Below are 16,446 nucleotides of genomic sequence, written 5' to 3'. Positions count from 1 at the left end.
CGGCAACATTTAAAACGTTAAGTGTTAGTGCCCGTGTAATACCAATACAATGAATTTCTGCGCACAATGACTTTATATGGACTAGGATATACTGGGAGTCGTTGCCCCAATGAGGGCTCTGTTTCGCTCATAAAATTTTGAAACATAGTTTCACGTGGCCTGACGAATGTTTGCTCAAAACACGAATATGGCGAACACTTCTAAATTAACTACAGATGTGACATTGGTACCCGAAAAAAGTGGACTAGATGAAACTATGAGAGATTCTTTGATACGGCATAAGATTTTGAAATCTCACGAAATAGATTCCATATTCCGAACTTGTAAGAACCATCTTTCTCGGGAAATGGAAAAAAGAATATCACCAGCAATATGAAGACTGCGGCAATTGCTGAAAATACGCAACCTGCAATGTTTTTTGGCTCCGACATACCCGACGTAGAATTACCCATTTTAATCTAACCTGCAATATATACAACAACGTACCTCAAAGTTTTACCACTCTTGCAGTAATGATGATATGCATTGGATACACTAAAAATTGTGCTGTGCCATAACTGTGGTAATGGGGCCAATCTGCGCATAGATCTGACAGTTATAATATGGCGTAAATTTATATAAAAGGCACGCGTTAACGAAGAACGTTAGAAACATGACCCTGATAGCATCGAATGCAACTCTATAAGATCCACGAATACTGTCGGGACGACATTTCTTATACTCCTCCCACATCACTGTTCAACTACACTGCAAGACCACTATACGAGTTAGCACAACGATATATTTTATAAACCCCATTCAACTATGCCGTATATAACACCAAATGACATCTGGTGTCCCACCATCACTCCCATTCCCATGAACACGTTTCAACTCTTATCCTAGTCAACCACGTCATCGCCTGAGTCGCATACGATTGCATCAAGAACGGTGCATCGGCTTGTTCTTTGTTGTTACGTTCCATGCACTATACCAGGACATCGGATTTTAAGCATCATTCTCCATTGTCACCATACTGTTGTGGCACATAATCACATTTGACCGCGAAACGCCAATTTAACACTTGTACTACATTATGCGTTGCGTTACTGATAGGTGGGTTAGGTGAGCTAGTAGTGGAGTCAAGGTGGTGAGTATTTTCACGGTCGTGAGTAATTACATCACGTCCGCAGGTAAGCGAGCTTGGCGAGGTTGTTGAGACGTGCAGTGGCAAGCAGTGACTGGGCGGATATCTTGTGCGATGATGGCAGTCTCAAGTGGGAGCGGACGTGGAGTGTGTCTAGGCGTCCGATGATGACGTACAACAGGTAGAGGAGGGAGTAGGCCCAGAGAGCCACGAGGGTGTAGAAGAATTTGTGTCTGATTTCCCACAGGAAATTGGGGATGTGCTTATTCACAAGGTTATAAATAGCATTATATTTCGCAACAACCATTCCTAACGCCGTACAGAAATCTTTACATGACCGTTTCTTTCCAATGCCGTTATCGCCACATAGACTCCACGGGCTGCCAAATGTGAATCCTGCTGCATATATTGTGGGATGAATACCGGCACATTGGACTATGGAGTTGCACAACTCGCCATGCGTTTTGTCCGTGAGCATTTTACTTTCAGCTGGTTCAGGTGTGGAGTCCACTGTGCAACCCTTGGCACATATTCTGCCATAGCAGTCTGCTTGTTGTTGGATACAACATTTAGTGCATTTGTTATACAGGTCGTTGAGTAGATTGTAAAACGTTTCTGTTATGTAGACAATCCAAGATAGGTAGTCGGCAGCGAGTTTCTCGGTGAATACGCAACGCACCTCGTATGATAGTGGCTGCAAGTATGACCCGCAGGGGTGGACTGGGTTCTCATTTGGTTTGCAGTTAACAATAGCAAACAGGTCGCCTTTGAGGTGAGTGGCATCATCTCCAGAATGGCTACTGCTACGGAACATGGTGGTAGGGTCCAAGCCGTCGTATTCAACTCCGAAATTAGCACTTGCAACCACAGCTTTAAATGCATCGTGCTTATGTTGCTTGACCTGTTCCTTGTGCACACTGTCGTAATGCCCGCTCCAATGCTCAAAGAAGTTCTCATAAAACGCGAACATGTCACACAGGGTCTGAGGAGGTCGGCGCAGCAGACATAGGAAGTAGGCACAGAGTAGGCTCAGTGAATCCGGTAGTGTGCCGCAGAAAGGGTCAAGCACCTTCTTAATATCGTGTCCAGTCCTGGTCCACGATGCCGTTATGCTTATGTCAGCAAAGCCCATTGGAGTCTTGCACGGGATGCCGTTGTGGTTCTTTACCGAACATTCTAACTTGCAACTGGGTGAGCTGAACTGATGTGGCAAAAAGCCTTTCAGACCATCTTCTAAGAACGATTGTAGCGGTGACTTGACGCCGCAGTCATTATGCCATTTGCAGTTTTGGTCGCAGCCTTGCTCAACACATTGCAGCCTGTTGCAGTTCCACGCCGACCCTGCTATGTACTTACCATATCGGCAATCGGCCCAACCGCTGCTACGTGGGCCGTTGTGACATTGCATATACAGGAAACGCAATTGGTGGTTTAGTCTCAAGCATATCTCGACCAGCATATCAAAGCATTTGCTTTTGTCAGTCGGGTAATATAGATTGTATGGATTAGTGTTGAACTCACAGGCGTATCTCCCGTCTGCGTCTCCGTATCCAAGGATGGTAAGCAATACATCAGATGCACGTAGGGTGACATTTTGGTACGACCCAAGTAGATTACCGAGATTTAAGTCTGTGACGACCTCGTGACCTGTTCTTCTCGGTACGGTGGCCGATAATGCTTTCTCGATCTCATGCTCTTTTTTGAAATCATTATACCACTCCTGAAGATACGTTTTCATGTTTTCGTACATAGGAGTATACTCCAAGCCACAGAGCCAGTAGAGCATCTGACAGATTGTGGTCGGAGGCTTGGGGCTAGGAATATGTTTTATATGGCAGACTTTATAATATTCATAAAGGTAGTACAAAAGGTTGCCAAAAGTGTTTTTCTTGTCGAAAAATGTCTTAAGATTTTCACCGATCTTGTTACCTGTGCAACCACTGTTATTTCTCAATTCACCCTCTTGCTTGTCGAACCCAGATACCTTGTAACCACGGCAATCAAACCAGAGACCGAGGGGATTTGTAACAATCTTTGTGATCCCACTATTCATTTTCTGTTCTTGCAGTGATATTTTTTTGTCGGTACAACCTTTATTACATTCCCTATTGAGATAGGGTATATGCTTATGCCACTCCGGTATGAGGGTGAGGAATATCTTGGCGCAGCGCGTTGCATCTTGGCTAAGCTTCGTCTGTTGCTTATCTACATGCCACTCAATTGGTTTAGATCCAACGTATTTGTTTATATATGCATACCCTAATTGCTCGGTGAAACCGTTCAATCCTTCTCTGATACCATCCAAAACTGGATATTCCGTAGCACCGAATTCCTGAGGATACATATTGATCAATACACTTTTAACATTTCCGAGTAAGTCAACAAACTTATGATCGTAGTTATAGATTTTGCCTTTTTCGACAATGAGATGGTTGAATAACTCGTTCAGGTTGTTTTTAATTTTCTCAACCTTTGTTTTATATAGGTTCTTGGAGGTAAACTGAGATCCTATTACGGCGTATATGTCATTCCAAACGTATATGAAGATTGAATCTAAATACGATTTTACTTCTTGAGCTAATTCTTTCGCTAACGGTTTATCTTTAAGCTTCTCAAGCCTATTTTCAGGATTCGTATAATTTGGGTTAACACCGCTAAGAGCCTTTAACAACCCTTTCATCCCAGTTCGTTTGTCTTCTTCTATAATGCTCTTGAATTCTTGCATCATACACTCAATGCAAGTATTCAAAGCTTTCATATGTGCAATTTTGTCTTTTGAATACATGGTGTAAACTTCAAGTATGATTTTGTCGAACGCTTGTTTAATTCGATCGTGGATTTTGTTACCAAGCGAAGTAATCTTTATTGAAGCATCGTTAAAGGATTCAGTGAGATAATTTTCCGCCATTGAGGTGCAGTTATCAAACGTTTCGCTGGCATGTATGATCCCAGCAATGGCGCTATTAATGAGATTTTCAAGGCTGGTAAAACACGTTGCACGGTTAACAAAATCTGTTTTAAAGGCACAACAAGTTTTAACCTTCTCTTGCAATGTCTTGAATACTGGAGTAAGTCGTTCCGTTAATCCATCCCTTGTTGCCTTTTCTTTAAAATCTATATGTTGTATGCCCGTGATTGTTTCTTTGACTTTTTTTATTTCCACATTAATCGCATCCACATAATTCCATTCAGCATTATTGACGTTTTCTTTTATCTTACTTATTGCATTACTGAGATACGTCTTTGCAGAGCTTTGATAAGCCTTCTGGTAGGCGGTGGAGAGAGTGTTTACTGTGTCTTCAATCAATGTTTTGAGATTATTGAAACACTCTGTACGACCAGTGAGATCTTTTCGGAAGGCAGACTTTTCTTTGACCGCCGCCTCCAATTGCCGGAAAGATTCTTCGAACAACATCGCTAATTTATTTCTTTCAGCAGCCACTTTAAACTTTTCTTCCTTAATATGAACAACCTTGCCTCCTATAGCCTTAATATGCGTATCAATCGCACTTCCGTACGCTGTTTCCGCATCTCCGACTGCTTTTTTAATTGATCCAATCGCCCCGCTGAGGTAGGACTTAGCAGCACTCCTGTATGCATTTTTGTATGCTTCATGTATGGTTGCTATTGTATTGGTAATTTGAGATTGGAGATTATCAAAATATTGTTGGCGTTCGGCAATATCTGCGGAGAAAACTGATTTGGAGGTGATAGCATTTGTGATATTCGAAAATGGTTTGATTATAGCAGCAGTGGCATCACCAATTTGATGTTTGCTGGCTTTATTTTGCAAATCTTGTGCAGCAGCATCAATATTCGCACAGAGCCTATTTAATTCCAACTGATATTCACTTTCAGCTGTTTGTATTGCAGTCTTGGCCTTTTGCACCACACTGCCAACTTCGGCTCTGGCAATGTCAATTGCAGTTTGGAAGGCGGTGGCCTGTGCAGTTATTATCGTGCGTCTGAGTTCTCTTTTTATTTCCGCAATAGACTTTTGGACGTGTATGAGGATTTGCTGGTCAAACAAAGGTATGGACATTTGCGTTCTAACTTTATCAAATGCGGCATCTACCACACCAAGCTGCGACTCAAAGTCCATTAACTTGGACGTGGTATTTAGAGATTCAATGGGCCTTTTAAGATTCCTTAACGCACTTCCTAGTTCATCTTTGTGACTGCTTTGCATTCCTAGTAGCATCGATTCTACACCTTCGGCGGCTCCAGTCAAAGCATTCTTAACCCTATCCAACAATGGCTTTAGCGCAGCTTTACGAGATTTATCAAATTCGGGTTGTAGGTTTCCTACATTTAAACTCTTTAACAATGTAGTAGTTCCTGAGGTTTTTACCTGCTCCTTGAAAGCACCGTTAACATCTTGGAGTGTTATAAGATCAGAATTAATAGTGATATGCAACGTCGTGATAAAGTCTCTGAAAGGTTCGTTAAGCCTTCCTAAAATTCCATATAGAGCTGTTACAATGGCGAACGCGCCATTGTTCTTTGTGCCGTTGGTGTTTGTCCCGTGGCATTCAATTGCGCATATCGCGTCCACAATGTACAACCTCGTGGTAGTGATCAGTGACTTTAATTCAGAATCTGTGAGAGTTGTTGAAACGCCGCCAATCTTGTGCTTAAGTTCGGTGAACTCTGCTGTCAATGTAGACTGAAGGGTTGGAGCACTAGCACGCACAGCACCATTAACCTGAGCAAGCTGACCTTCAACCAGAGCAACAACTTGGGACAAGTCTTCAGCATTTTTATTGGGCGTCTCGATTCCTTTCAACGTCTTTTCAATTGAATTAAAAGCACCCATGATCTTATTATTATGCATCCCTCCGTGCCTCGTAATGCACTCTTGAGCTTTAGATACGGCCGTTTGAAAATCGTTTTGGACTTCTTCTGCAAATTCTAATAACGTGTCTTTATGTTTATTGAATAGATCTTCGGGTTTTTTAATGCTACCTTCCAAACCACGCAACCCAACTATAATTGTCTCAGCACCGTCGTTGAGCACATTTTGAATTTTCTTGACTTCCACATCCACCGTCTGACTTTTTAAATTTGTCAGCTTTACAAACGTATCAATGTCATAGGATCCACCATTAACTTCATCCAACTTTTCCTGGATGACCTTTATAGCTCCTACAACCGCATCGTTCCTTAACCCTCCTAAATATTTGGCGTGTTCATCAGCGCACTTAAGAGTTTTTTCTATATTCGTTTTGGCGTGTTTAACCAATTCCGACAACCTACGTTGATGATGAGTGTCGAACAATTTTTTAGGCTCACCAATCGACTTTTCCAGACCACGCAGCCCGCCCATACATTTTCCTTCACAGTGTCGATTAATCTCCTTGGTAATATTTCCAATCTGAGTTCCGACAGGATTAATCTTTAAACTATTCAATGCACTTTCATCCTCAACTTTATCTACTTCATCCTTCAATGTGTATTCTATCTCATCAATAGCCTTCTTAACAACATCACTTCGTAACCCTCCCAAGTTCTTAGCGTTTTTTCTGAAGGTTGCAATCGCCTTCTCCATGTCTACTTTGCATACCCGAAGACGTTCTACTTGAAAATTATCGCGAGATACGTCAATATGTTCCTTAACTTTTCTTTTCAAATCTACAACGGTGTCCCTGTGTCCACTAATTGTACCCGTGACATTATTTGATATGAATCGCTCTACCTCATCCGGCAACGTGTCGAACGTCGACTGCAATGTGTTTACGGCCTTTACGAAAATATCATCTTGTAAAGCATTATGCAACCCTTTTATACGTTCATCAATTTTTTCTAACGAGATGTTCAATTTGCCTTTCAAATGTTTATCAATATTTTTGAATCCCGCCTCATTATCCCTAAGAGTAGCGATGGACCGGATGGCGATTTCAACAGAATCACGAAAAGAAGTTGACACTTTAATAAAATCTTTATCAGTGAATGATTCAATAGTTTTAACTTTAACATATAGATCGTTATTGAGCGATTTCACATTATCCAAAAAATTTTGTATCCTTACATCCATACCACCCTCATAACCCTCCAACCCATCTCTAACAGTATCAATGGCCCTCCTTAATCCCTCTACACTTAAACCTTTGCCTATAGAGCCTTCTAGCAAGCCTATCTTATCTACGATTTCAGAATAATAATGCATCAACAAGCTTTTGTTTTCCTTTAAACATTTGACGATAAACGCCATAACTGCATCACACAGCCGGTCAAGGTCGGAGTAGACAATTCCCTTACCAGTGTAGCCTTTGGTTGCGGCATCAAAACCCAGAAATGTCTCTAGACCGGAACAAAGGTTATGCAAAATGCCATCATTAGGATTCTTCGCAGTTCTCTGAAGATTATTCAAAAATGGTTTAAGTTTTTCATGCAGTTCCTGTGAAGCCTTCAGCTGGGCCCTAACATCTTTCAAGGCCTTACTATCAGGATACCGTGGGTGAGTATGTTGAATACATTTTTCTTTAGAAAGTTTAAACTGCTCGATCTCTTTTTCTAAACGCTGTTTTTGAGATTCGCTTTCAAGGTCCTGTTTATCTTTAAGTTCCTCGAGTTTCTTTTCAGCTTCCTTAAGGGACCTATCATTAAACTGGCAGTAAGTTAGATTCCCCTCGTATATTATAGGGCATTTAAGTTTCTCTTCTTCGGCTTTAAGACTATTTTGGGCATCTTCAATAGCCTGATTAATCAACGTACCCAAAGCATCAGCCAAATTCTGAAGACCTTTCTTATCTCCACAATTCTTAATCTGAATCAGCCAATCGATAGATTCCCGAAGATTTTCCGGGCAGTCGGTGAGCTTCTTTGGTGCCATCTTGAAGGATTGAGAGATAAATGTATCTGCAACTTCAATATGCCCACCAACAATTAGAGGTTGCAGATACCCACCTTGCTGCAAAATGCGATAAGTAAATTACGTGTGGAATCGACCTTTTATACTGCCCCAATCTACATTAGTCACGCGTGTACCTTATGATCGGTTTATTTATGATTCACGGAAAACAAGCACACGTACTGCTCACATATGCGTGACTTCGCTGATACAGACAACTTAGAAGTTAAATCCGCTCCGAGGGGGGCGGTACTATGCCTCCATACTACATTAATCCATTCAACCACGCGAAGTAACCATCAACCCTATGCAACTTGGAAGTTAATGTTCGCAGTGAATCCTCCTTAGCCTATCTGAGATTCGATGTCAGCCCCACCGACACTCATGGGCATCCAAGTTATGAAGAAAGGTCTGCCTATATGTGAAAGGGAATATGATCGGCGGATGTTGTGAATGACGGCAGGTGTGAACTGGAAAAGTAATGCGGTAATGGAAGTATTGGTCTCTATACAGGCTTCACAAGGCATGAGGGACTTCGATGCGTGATGTATTCAATTGTGACGTCAACACAAAGAATGTGGACTACAACTAGGAATAACAGAGGAGATATACGGGGATTACAAGCAGTTGTATGAGTAAAATGATATTCAGGCTTTGGTGGAGGATGCCAACGATGGCTTGCGCAGAAGGAGATGACTGAGATTACCATAAACTACAAGCCGTCATGCATAACACTGGAGTAATGACAGAATACCACTGCAGTCATTGATGATACAGGGATTACCAACCACGATAATTTGCTCGAGAAGCCGGCCAAGAAGAAGAGAAAGTGAGCTGGTGAAGGAGATGCGGGGAATAATTTTCACCTAGCATACAACTTTTGAAGTGGCATCGAATACGATAAGGAACATTAATCGCAACGAAGATCATGTCTCTGTGGGTGGCCTTTGAGCCTAGACAGGATGGATGACGTTACATGCAATCGGCAATAGCAATACGCGGACACCGCAGCCAATACCGACTACATGGAGGATAGCCTGATAAACGCGAGTACATTGACCCAATCCAAGCGTATCAACATATAACAGTATGCAACAAGCGCAGCAGAGCACCCCTCACGTATAACCATAGAACCGATTGCATGTAAACGCAAACTCACCAATGTGGTGTACAAAATTACACTAGTGTTAGATGCGGCCTTACTGCACCATCATTTGGTTAGACAGGGAGTTTTGCACCTGCTCGGTGGCGGCGGCAATGTCGACCTCCCCGTTCTCGTCGACCACGGCAGGGCCGTAGAAGGCCATGGCATTGCGCGACTTGTAGTACTCGTTACGCAACGCACTCTGTGTCAACTTCACGTCGTAACGGTGGCACACCGGCTCGAACATAAATGCCCAGAATGCGCTGAGGCCGAGGGCCAATCCCAAAGAAACAGTGTAGAGGCGCTCGACGATGGCGAACATGGCGGTGTTGATGAAGTTAAGGGCAAGAACCTCGCACAATCCGGCCATCAAGAAAGCGGAACCGCACATCCATCCCCAGCTTTCGTTGGTACCCTCGGAGTGGTAGGTCTCCAAGAAGAAGCAGCCGCCGGCGTACAAGAGGAGGGCGAAAGCATCACACAGGCGAGAAGTAAAGAAAATCAGCCAGTTAGAACCATCACCGATCTGCTCCTCCATCCACTGGGCACCGAAATGGTAGGTGGCACCAAGGAAGGTGATCATGCTCAGGCACCAGGAAACGGCACCTGCAGAAATAATGGAAAAGCGGTTCGGATTGTTTGAATACAGAAATAGATGTCACTACTGTTAGCATGCACATATAGAATTCGAACAACTATTACGCTCAAATACGTGCAACATCAAACCTACCGAAAGAGGTGGCCTGCAAGAGGAACTTTGTGCCAGCACGGTAACCCCTGCATTGCTTGATGGAGGAATCGTCCTCGCTCATCTGGATGAATGACATGATGAGCAGAGTGCCGACAATGAAACCGCCGTGGCATAAAAGCGTGAGACTAAAGGGGGTCACACCGAAGTTCTCGGGAAGGGCGCGGAAGAAGGTTAACATGGCCAAGGGGTCCTTGCCTCCATTGTAGATTCCGAGAGCGAATACTATGAACGCGAACAGCTGCAGCAGGAACCCGGCGCGGAGGTTGTAATTCATGAGGAACTCCCAAACGGGCTCGAACTGAGGGCCACGGCTCTCCGGCGCCTCTCCGGGGCGGACAACGTACGTGAAGTACATTGTTGATACGATTGCGAGATCCTGACACTGCCACAATATAAGAGTGTTCGGTGTGAAATGCAACGATAGACACAAGACATGGTCAATTCGCTCAACACGTTGATGCAGAATAACACGTGCAGCAATAAAAGGTAAACTAACCACCAAGTACAGGCACGGGAATTGGTGCTATTAACTAATAATCAAACGCCCTTTATAATCATTCAAGTGCCCCTTGAAAGCAGTAAAAGGGGAACGGGAGTAAAATCACTCAACTGTGCAGTGTGTATGAAAATAATACGCACACAAAAACCGTGCACATTAAACGAGAATCATGCACGCCATCCACAGGTTGATTTGTGCAACACACATGTGTGACGAATAGCAGAAAATATGCCACTGCGGAATCGCTGGTACACCTACACATACAGACACCTACCTCGGTCGACTGGACGAACTGAATTTAAAAGCCTGCTACCGTGACGGTATTATGTGTACGGCTGATTAACAGTGCACTCTCGTTCGTATTGCCGGTGACGTGGAACGGTGATACGCGCGATGCGCCTGGGGCGAGGAACGGCGCTCCCCTGACGCACATCGGTGACCGAGGAGAAGTCGCTGTTCGAACGTGAAGCAGGCGGTGATAATCGAAGAGCGCCGTCAGTAGGCGCGCTCTGCAGGGGCGCGGACCCCGTACTCGGTGGCCGTGCCGAATAAAGCTGGGATATTTGCACATTGTATCGGAAGTAACCCATGGCGGAGGTTCGAGTGGAGCTGCTCGACCTGCACTCCGAGCTAAAATGCAGTTTATTTGGGCTCGTGTGCCTAATTACGCTTATCGCATTCATCTACGTGCTGTGCCGACTGGCTGTATCGCCCAGCAGGATGCCACGCAGCGAGCTCTGCGTCGTCCTGCTGTCGTGCTCGCAGCTGGTATTCGGCATTATTTTCTACTTCGGCGACCAGCACCCGTTCCTGCACATCCTCAACAAGGCAATAAAGGTCGTGCAAGCTGAAATCATATCCTGGAGCTGCCTTGACATAATGCTGGCGAACAAAAAGCGCCGCAGACGGATGGCGAAAGGGCTGATGAACTTCGTGACATGCTGCATCGCACTATCACTGCTGTACAGCTACTTCAACGTGTACGACCACACCATATACCTCAACGCGAAGGTTGGAATCATAATGTCGGCGCTCTGGTGCGCCATGTCGGTGGCGGTCATATACGTCGCCTGCAAAATACGGAGGAGCCTGGATGTCAGCAAGATACTGAAAATCGACGAGGAGGGGACGGAACAAGGACAGCCGGACAGCGGCGCGAACCTGCAGAATTTCCTCCGAGACGGCGGCGACCTCGTCGAATCGTACAGCGACACCAGGTACCAGCACCTGCTGCTACTTGTAGTTGTAGAGGCAATCGCCGCAATGGTTCGTTAACATCGCTTTACGGTTGACGCATGAACAGGGTACGCTGGTATGGGACGTCGTGCTGTACTACTCCGTGAAACAAAGCATGAACGGGAAGGGATTTGAACTCGACATGCCTGTCCTCAAGGAGGTGCTGTACATCGCCACGAACACGATAGTCATCCTGATACCGAATTGGACCGTATTCTATGTGTTCTACTGGTAGGTCGCACCGCCGCCCAACTGTAAACAAGCGCAGGGTGCAGCGACAAAACTACAGCAACATCAGCTCCACGTGGGATGTGAATCTTAACTCAATGAAGTAAGTAGACACAGCATCCCGCAAACATCCCGTAGGTTCGAGGTCAAGGAACCACCTCAGACTGTGTAGCATCCACCGAATAACATCTTCGCTGAATAACGAAATAATGCAGAATATGACAAAATTGAGTCGCACAATCACTGTGTGTAAGCACGTGGCGCGCCGGCGTAGCCAGGGCAGTGACCTTCCGCACGCCCCCACCGATGCACGCCCAGGCAACGACCACGGCCGCGACATTCCACCCTCAGTACAACAGAATCTTTTCAACTCTAGTGCGTGGCGGGGCCATCAGGCTGTAAGATAACGATTCACTGCAATGGAAACAGCTGACGTTGCAGATGTCGGCAAAGTGATTCCCGACAGGGATCGCGAAAGCCGCGAGCCTAGAGACAAGAGCCCTAGTCGCTACCACCGGCGCGACCGCTCGATGTCACGTAGCCCGAGAAGGTACCACCGATCGCGGAGGCACTCGGATAGCTACAGCTCATCGCGCGGCCATCGCGAACGATCGCACCGAAGGTACGGCCACGCGCCTCGATTTACCGTCTAAAGGGTTGCAGGCACTCCAGACACAGCCGTTCCATCAGCCGAGACCGCGAATCATCCAGGAGGCGCCACAGCAGGTCCACTCGCAGAGAGCGTAGCCCATCACGACAACGCAGCTATCGTGAGAGCGAGAAGCGAAGCAGGGCGCGCGATGAAAGGGCGCCTGTGGACCCGGAAGAGCGCGCCAGATTGGAGCACGAGCAGAGGAGACAGCGTGAGATTGAGGAGGCGCAGCGCGAGGACCTCACCGTGCTCGTGATCAACCTACACCTCGGCGCAGATGAACGCAAAATATACGAAGCATTCAGTGAACATGCAGGAAAAGTGCGAGATGTGCAATGCGTGCGCGACGCCAGGTCCGGAAGGTCAAAGGGAGTGGCGTACGTGGAGTTCTACACGCAGGAGTCTGTCATCAAGGCGCTCGCGATGAACGGGTTTGAACTGAACGGTCAACGCATTCGTGTCCAGTCATCGCAGGCTGAGAAGAACAGGGCGGCGAGGGCGGCGAAGCTCATCCAGCAACAGACGGTCGAGGTCGCCGACTCGCCGTTCACCGTCCAGGTCACAGGACTGACAGGGTCCCTGTCCGCCATCACCGAGGTCGAGATCAAGCAGATGTTCTCGCCCTTCGGGACCATTATCAACGTCGAAATCATGCGCGACCCGCACTCTGGTCTGCCGCTAGGTCACGCGTTCCTCAAGTTCAAACGCGCGTCGGAGGCTAAGGAGGCCGTGTCCGCGATGAACGGCTTCGACATCGGAGGTCAGACAATCAAAGTGGCATATGCAACAGGCGCTAATGCAACCGGAAGGCTGGCGTCACATGGAGAAGTTGACATTGAGCGTCTGGATGAGGACGGAGGCGGCCTCATTTCAGGCGCCAACAACAAAATCGCATTGATGCACAAGCTACAAAGGACATCGTCTTCGGATACTGCCGGTGCAGCGCAATCGGCACAATCGGTGGTAAGCGTACGTGCATAATTGTGTAATTGTTTTCGTGTTCGATTGAAGAACTCGTCGAAACCCTATCGCCACCTGTGCTCAGCGAAGGCAGGGTTTTATGATATGCTAAGTCTGTCACGGCTATTAAAGCGTGCATTAGCTCATACCGTCTCTTTAGTGTATGTGTCTTAAGAATATTTTCGTGTTGCACGTAGTTTTGCATTTCATTAGAAACTTATTCCCATGCAGGCCCACACCGGCATATCGAACGCGCCAACGTGTAACGTGATCCTGAATAACATGTTCAGCTCATCAGATCCCACGGTATCGGAGCCCAACTTCTTCAGTGAAGTGGAGGAAGACGTGAACGATGAGTGCAACAAATACGGTAAGGTAGTCAAAGTATACATCAACAGGCAAGCCGTGGACGGAAAGGTCTGGGTCAAGTTCGGGAACCTTTTGGACGCCACGGTGGCATATCGAAGCCTCAACGGGCGCGTATTCGCGGGTAACACCATCAAGGTCGAATATGTCACGGATGACCACTGGCAGAAGATGGTCAGGTAGACACACATCACCCACCCGAACGGGTATAGCACACATGAAAGTCCAACCTTTTATTAATGGCTTAAAATAAATGGAGCTCGTGCTTAACGTCGCCGAGAAGCCCTCGGTCGCCCGCAGCATCTCGGAGATACTCTCCCAGGGCCGGAAGCGGACGGTAGGCCGGATTCCAGGGATAGCACGCACACATACGGCCGCAGGAGTTCACCAACGCTAAGACTAACCCGGTGTACTCGTTCGTGTGTCCGCTGGAGGGAAGACAATGCAAAATGTACTTCACCTCCGTCCGAGGGTGAGTACCAGCCCAGCTTTGCGCCAACGCGTACAGGCACCTCATGGAGCTCGACTTCGACCCCAAATATCGCAACTGGCAACGTACACCGGTGCAAGAGCTATTCGAAGGTTAGGGTTGCCTTCGGAAATCACAGTATTCTACAGCGCCTGTATATTCCGCTGTATCGCCTAACTGCAAGGATATAGAGAAAAATCTCCTGCAATACGCGAAACAGTGGGTCATTCATACAATAATCTGATGCGATATGTGTAGATGCGGGACGCTTGTGCTGTGGCTCGACTGCGACCGAGAAGGGGAGGCTATTGCATTCGAGGTTAGACAGGCCCATCTCCTGGGGAAACGGACATGCAGGTGATGACCGTCTGCCAAAGGGTAAACAAGAACATCGCCGTACGAAGGGCGATATTCTCAGCCGTAACACGTGAGTGCAACGTTTTGTTTTTTCTGATCATCGTATAGGGTCCGACATCGAAATTGCGTGCAGCCGGCTGCGGGACCCAAACGCCAACCTTGCACAGGTTGGTGGAGCTTGCATTCGCAATGTTACGGCGACATGAAGGCGGTTGAAGCGCGCCAGGAAATCGACCTGCGCATCGGTACGCCATAAAGTGGCATGCGCGGCTTAACGACGCACAGGGTCGTCGATGACGAGGTTCATGACCACCAAGTACAAGGCCGGCATAAGCACCGAGGCCAAGGTGCTGAGGTAAACTATGATGATGACCATTTTTAATGGATCTCAGCTACGGACCCTGCCAATTGCCCACGCTTGGGTTCATCGTCGAGCGCTTTAGGAAGATCGAATCGTTCGTCCCCGAGGACTTCTGGTCCATGCAGGTCCACATTGAGCGGGGCGGGAAAGTGCATACGTTCTTGTGGGACCGAGTGAGGCTGTTTGACAGGCTGGCCGTGCTCACCCTCTACGAGGCGTGTTTGGAAAACCCCATGGCGAGAGTCACGCACGTTGGTCGCCCACAGAAATACCGCTATGACGCGTAGGTGAACAACCGGACGACCAAGCGCTACCCGCCGCTGCCGCTGGACACGGTCGAAATGCACAAGGACGCTGCCCACTACCTGAAAATCTCGTCACACGAGTTCGTGCGCAGCGGTTTAAATCATGCCTCGCAGGAGTATGCACCTCGCGGAGTCGCTGTACAACAAGGGGTACATAAGCTACCCCAGAACCGAGACTAACGTTTTCCCGTCCTCCATGAACCTGATGAGCCTCATCCAGCCGTTTACGACCCACCCGCAGTTCGGCGACTATGCGTCCAAGCTGGTCAGGGGTACGTCAGCAGGTTGTCATGTAGTGGCACGTATGCTTTCAGGTGGCAATATCGTCCCGAGGAAAGGCAAAAAGAACGACGAGGCGCACCCGCCCATCCACCCGGTCAAGCCAATGCGCCGCGAGGAGGCGGAGTCGCACCGCAGCTGGCAGCTGTACGAGTACATCACCAGGCGTTTCCTGGCCTGCTGCAGCCCGGCGGCAGTGGGTGACGAATCGACCGTGTTCGTTGACGTCGCCGGGGAGGGGTTCCACTCCAAGGGCCTGGTCGTGAAGGAGCGCCACTGGCTGGACATATACCCGTACAGCACATGGTACGTGGCTGGTAGTGTGGGCTGATGGTGTTCAGGAATGGGAGGACAATCCCCGCCATGGTGCAGGGGGAGGTGATGATGCCGCAGAAAATCATGCTCACCTGCAGCCGCACCAAGCCGCCGGGTCTCCTCACCGAGACCAACCTCATCGACCTGATGAGCAAGCACGGCATCGGCACCGACGCCACGATGCACGAGCACATCCAAAAGGTGCAGGACAGGCACTACGTGGTCAAGGAGCCGAACTTCACGCTCATACCGACAAACCTGGGAAAGGCGCTCTACTGGGCCTTCAAGAGCTACAGGCACACGGAAATCGACCTGACTAAACCCAACCTGCGCGCCAACATGGAGAGCGACATGTGCCTGATCGCAGAGGGTCAGAAGCAGAAGCAGGACGTCGTGACGCACTATGCGCACCAGATGAAGCAGATTTTCCTGCACATCAGGCACAACATCGACGGATTCGACACGGCCATGCACGGCCTCGCGAATCTAGCGCCTGACGAGGCGCCGATGCCCAGTGTGAGGGCGTAGTGCGCCAACCATGCCAAAGG

General features: G+C 47.6%; 6 protein-coding genes across 6 annotated transcripts; 4 read left to right on the top strand and 2 right to left on the bottom strand.

Annotated features, from left to right (window-relative positions):
* Positions 1–187: 187 nt before the first annotated feature.
* BBBOND_0302880 (hypothetical protein) lies at positions 188–376 on the top strand (the record flags this gene model as incomplete). Its single annotated transcript, XM_012913116.1, has 1 exon — positions 188–376. One exon carries the CDS (start codon positions 188–190, stop codon positions 374–376), a length of 189 nt encoding a protein of 62 aa, XP_012768570.1.
* A 784-nt stretch (positions 377–1,160) lies between these two features.
* On the bottom strand, positions 1,161–7,958 carry BBBOND_0302870 (hypothetical protein; the record flags this gene model as incomplete). The annotated part of the gene is made up of 1 exon (XM_012913115.1): positions 1,161–7,958. The coding sequence occupies one exon, from the start codon at positions 7,956–7,958 to the stop codon at positions 1,161–1,163; it is 6,798 nt and encodes a 2,265-aa protein (XP_012768569.1).
* A 1,217-nt stretch (positions 7,959–9,175) lies between these two features.
* Positions 9,176–10,226, bottom strand: BBBOND_0302860 (hypothetical protein, conserved; the record flags this gene model as incomplete). Its single annotated transcript, XM_012913114.1, has 2 exons — positions 9,176–9,726; positions 9,851–10,226. The coding sequence occupies 2 exons, from the start codon at positions 10,224–10,226 to the stop codon at positions 9,176–9,178; spliced, it is 927 nt and encodes a 308-aa protein (XP_012768568.1).
* Positions 10,227–10,958: 732 nt separating this feature from the next.
* Positions 10,959–12,006, top strand: BBBOND_0302850 (hypothetical protein, conserved; the record flags this gene model as incomplete). Its single annotated transcript, XM_012913113.1, has 4 exons — positions 10,959–11,636; positions 11,674–11,837; positions 11,875–11,937; positions 11,973–12,006. 4 exons carry the CDS (start codon positions 10,959–10,961, stop codon positions 12,004–12,006), a joined length of 939 nt encoding a protein of 312 aa, XP_012768567.1.
* A 247-nt stretch (positions 12,007–12,253) lies between these two features.
* Positions 12,254–13,995, top strand: BBBOND_0302840 (splicing factor, CC1-like family protein, putative; the record flags this gene model as incomplete). Its single annotated transcript, XM_012913112.1, has 3 exons — positions 12,254–12,456; positions 12,498–13,449; positions 13,678–13,995. 3 exons carry the CDS (start codon positions 12,254–12,256, stop codon positions 13,993–13,995), a joined length of 1,473 nt encoding a protein of 490 aa, XP_012768566.1.
* A 70-nt stretch (positions 13,996–14,065) lies between these two features.
* BBBOND_0302830 (DNA topoisomerase family protein, putative) lies at positions 14,066–16,426 on the top strand (the record flags this gene model as incomplete). Its single annotated transcript, XM_012913111.1, has 14 exons — positions 14,066–14,149; positions 14,193–14,284; positions 14,321–14,394; positions 14,431–14,500; positions 14,540–14,600; positions 14,639–14,708; positions 14,747–14,805; positions 14,847–14,883; positions 14,924–14,993; positions 15,031–15,250; positions 15,287–15,384; positions 15,419–15,576; positions 15,619–15,889; positions 15,925–16,426. The coding sequence occupies 14 exons, from the start codon at positions 14,066–14,068 to the stop codon at positions 16,424–16,426; spliced, it is 1,866 nt and encodes a 621-aa protein (XP_012768565.1).
* Between the last annotated feature and the right edge of the window lie 20 nt (positions 16,427–16,446).

The sequence above is a fragment of the Babesia bigemina genome (genome assembly GCF_000981445.1).
Source record: "Babesia bigemina genome assembly Bbig001, chromosome : III".
Taxonomy (NCBI): Eukaryota; Apicomplexa; class Aconoidasida; order Piroplasmida; family Babesiidae; genus Babesia; species Babesia bigemina.
This window is presented reverse-complemented; position numbering and strand designations above follow the sequence as displayed.